The sequence below is a fragment of the Morone saxatilis genome, unplaced genomic scaffold (genome assembly GCF_004916995.1).
Source record: "Morone saxatilis isolate NCDOM2014 unplaced genomic scaffold, NCSU_SB_2.0 Contig5, whole genome shotgun sequence".
In the NCBI taxonomy this organism is placed as follows: Eukaryota; Metazoa; Chordata; class Actinopteri; family Moronidae; genus Morone; species Morone saxatilis.
Window position 1 is genome coordinate 1296387 of NW_023340095.1, and position 3139 is coordinate 1299525.

The 3139-nt window shown below is 55.1% G+C and overlaps 1 protein-coding gene across 1 annotated transcript in view; it reads left to right on the forward strand.

Annotated features, from left to right (window-relative positions):
- The window catches only part of si:dkey-230p4.1 (trichohyalin), a gene marked incomplete at its 3' end in the record, with an annotated part of 8399 nt that extends 5339 nt beyond the window's left edge, over window positions 1-3060 (forward strand). Inside the window, 4 exon segments of the mRNA XM_035676652.1 lie at window positions 8-2095; window positions 2173-2298; window positions 2399-2914; window positions 2998-3060. Coding sequence (XP_035532545.1) covers window positions 8-2095; window positions 2173-2298; window positions 2399-2914; window positions 2998-3060 — 2793 coding nt within the window.
- Window positions 3061-3139: the final 79 nt, after the last annotated feature.

The window sequence follows — 3139 nt, forward strand, 5'->3', positions numbered from 1 at the left end:
GAGCGAGTCAGAGAAGGAGGTGGAGAGATGGAGGAAGAGGGTGGAGGAGGTAGAGGAGGACAATAATAGACTGAGAAATGAAACCTCCGAACTTAAGGAGGACAGACAGGAGGAGAAATTGCAGGATGAAAGGAGGAGGAGAAGGGAGGAGGAGGTGGACAGACTGAAGAGCGAGTCAGAGAAGGAGGTGGAGCGATGGAGAAGGAGGGTGGAGGAGGTGGAAGAGGAGGTTAACAGATTGAGAAAAGAAACCTCCAAACTAGAGGAGGAAAGGAGAGAGAAGGAGAAACTGCAAGACAAGGAGTTGGAAATGAGGAGGAGAAGGGAGGAGGAGGTGGAAAAACTGAGGAGTGAACTGAGGATAGCGGAGGAGGAGGAGGAGAGACTGCTGGAGAAGGTGGGGGAGGTGGAGCTCTTGAGGGTGAGGCTGAATGTGGCCACGGAGGAGTGTGAGGAGATGAAGGAGGAGGTGGAGAGGAGGGAGCGCAGCCTGGAGCGACAGATGAGTGCCGTGAGGGAGAGGGAGGAGGAGGTGGAGGAGCTGAAGAAGCGACTGAGACTGGTAACAGAGCGAGAGGAGGAGGGAACGAGGGAGCATCAGGAGGCGAACGCCAAACTGAAGCAGAAGGAGGCGAAGGTGGAGCAGCTGGAGGAGCTGCTGAAAGAAACCCGGGTGCTCCTTCAGAAAGAGAGGAGGGATGGAGGAGAAAAAGACAACAGGATCTCCTCCCTGGCCAGGGAGCTGCAGGAGGCTCAGGCCGAAAGTGAGGGAGCGAGGAGGAGAGCCAGAGAGAAGGAGGAGGCCCAGGACCGGCTTGAGGAGGAGGTGAAGGAGTGGAGGGAGAAGGCAGAGCTGAGCGCGAGAGAGGCAGCAAAGCTCAGCCATATCCTGAAGGAGCGAGAGGAGGAGGCGCAGCAGCTGAGAGACACTCTGGAGGAGAAAGAAGAGGAGGGGAGAGAGAGGGAGGTGCTGATGAGAACAGAGCTGGAGAGGAGGCGGAGGCTGGAAGAGAAAGTGAGGGAGGTGGAGGAGGAGCGGGAGGAAGAAAGGGAAGCACTGAGGAGAGCCAGGGAGGAGAGGAGGAGGTTGGAGGAGGAGCTGATAGAGAGGGAGAAAGAAGTGGAGGAACAGAGGGAGATACTGAGGAGTAAAGAGGAGGAGAAAAGGAGACTAGAGGATGAACTGAGGGAGTTGAAAGAGGAGCGAGGGAGACTGCTGGAGGCTGCGAGAGGTCAGCACCTCCTGTTGGAGGAGAAAGGGAGGTCCAGAGAGAGAGAACTGGAGGAGGAGAAGGCAGGACTGTCTAAGGAGCTGAGGAGGAAGGAGAGGGAGGTGACAGCACTCAGAGAGGAGGTACAGAGGGAGAGGGATAAGACACAGGAGGAGCTGAGGAGGAGGAGAGAGGAGGTGTCTGTATTTAGAGAGGAGGTATTAAGGGAACAAAGGAAGAAGGAGGAGGCACAGGAGGAGTTAATAAAGAGGAGAGAAGAGGTGACAGCTCTCAGAGAGGAGGTGCAGAATGAGTGGAGGCAGATGGAGGAGATGCAGGAGGAGCTGAGAAGGACCAAGAATGAGCTGACAGTCCTTAGTGGGGAGGTGCAGAAGGAGGAAAAGGAGAAGGAAGAGGTACAGGAGAAGTTAATTAGGACAGAGAAAGAGGTGACGGCTCTCAGAGAGGAGGTGCAGAATGAGCGGAGGAGCAGGACAGAGGTCCGGGAGGAGCTGAGGCAGAGGGAGGAGCTACAGGATGAGCTGAGGAGGAGCGAGAGAGAAGTGTCTGTACTTAGAGAGGAGGTACAAAGGGAGAAGGAGGAGATGCATGAGGAGCTGATGAAGAGGAGAGAAGAGGTTACAGCTCTCAGAGAGGAGGTGCAGACAGAGTGGAGGAGGAGGGCGGAGATGCAGGAGGAGCTGAGGAGGACCAAGAATGAGCTGACAGTCGTCACAGAGGAGGTGCAGAAGGAGGAGCAGGTACAGGAGAAGTTAATGAGAACAGAGAAGGAGGTGACGGCTCTCAAAGAGGAGGTGCAGAATGAGCGGAGGAGGAGGGCGGAGGTCCAGGAGGAGCTGAGAGGAGTCCAGCAGAGTGTGGAGGTGAACCTGAGCTCCCTGCAGATTCAGGTAGTCACACTGTACGGTGGCTCAACGCCAACGCTCTGTTTCTGTTTCAGGTGTCTGGTCTGAGCCGGGAGCGAGCGAGGCAGGAGGTGAAGGAGAAGGAGGAGGAGAAGCAGCAGATGAGGGAGGGTCTGAGGGCGGCGCTGGAGGAGATGACCAAGCTGAAACTGCTCCTGCAGGTACAGCACCTCCTGCTGGAGCTCTGAGAGAGGAGCAGTTAGTGGATTCATTAGATCAGTTTGTTTACTCCTCCTCATTTTTCCACCTCCTGCTGTTTAGGAGAGCCACACAGAGGGGGAGCGCCTGAGGAGCGCTCTGAAGGAGAAGAAAGAGGAGATGGAGAGGTTCAGAGAGGAGAACCTGCGGACTGCGAGGGAGGAGGCGATACGAGACAGCGAGGAGGTGGAGAAGGAGAGAGGAGAGGTGGAGGAGCTGAGAGCCAGAGCTAAGGCCCTGGAGAGGAGGAGGAGGGAGATGATGGAGGAGCTAGAGGAGGCTCGACAGGCGAAGGAGAAGGAGGAGGAGCGGTGGAGGAGCAAAGTGGAAGAGATGGAGGAGGAGCAGGAGGTGAAGCTGAAGGCTCTGTTGACAGAAATCCAGACACTGAAGGAGAGGGAGGAGGAGACGCTGAAGGAGTGGAAGTCCAGGGTGGAGGAGGTGACGAGGGAGGTGGAGGAGCAGAAAACACAGCTCTCCTCACTGACTGCTCAGAAAGAGGAGGAGAGAGAGGAGATGGATGGACAGAAGAGGAGGAGAAACCAAGAGACAGATGACGAGGAGAGAGGAGGAGGAGAGGTGAGTGGGAGGAGGTGGATTTTCTGTCCATCAAATACAAGTAAACACATTTTAATGTTTAATTATTGTTTCCTGAGGAGCAGCAGCAGGAGGAGCAGGAGGAGAAAGAAGAGACGAGGAGGCTGCTGAGGGAGAGAGAAGCTGAGGTAAAACCAGTGATGAACTCCCTCCACAGTTTATTACATATATGTTATATATTAATGTATAAAAACATTAAGGAACAGC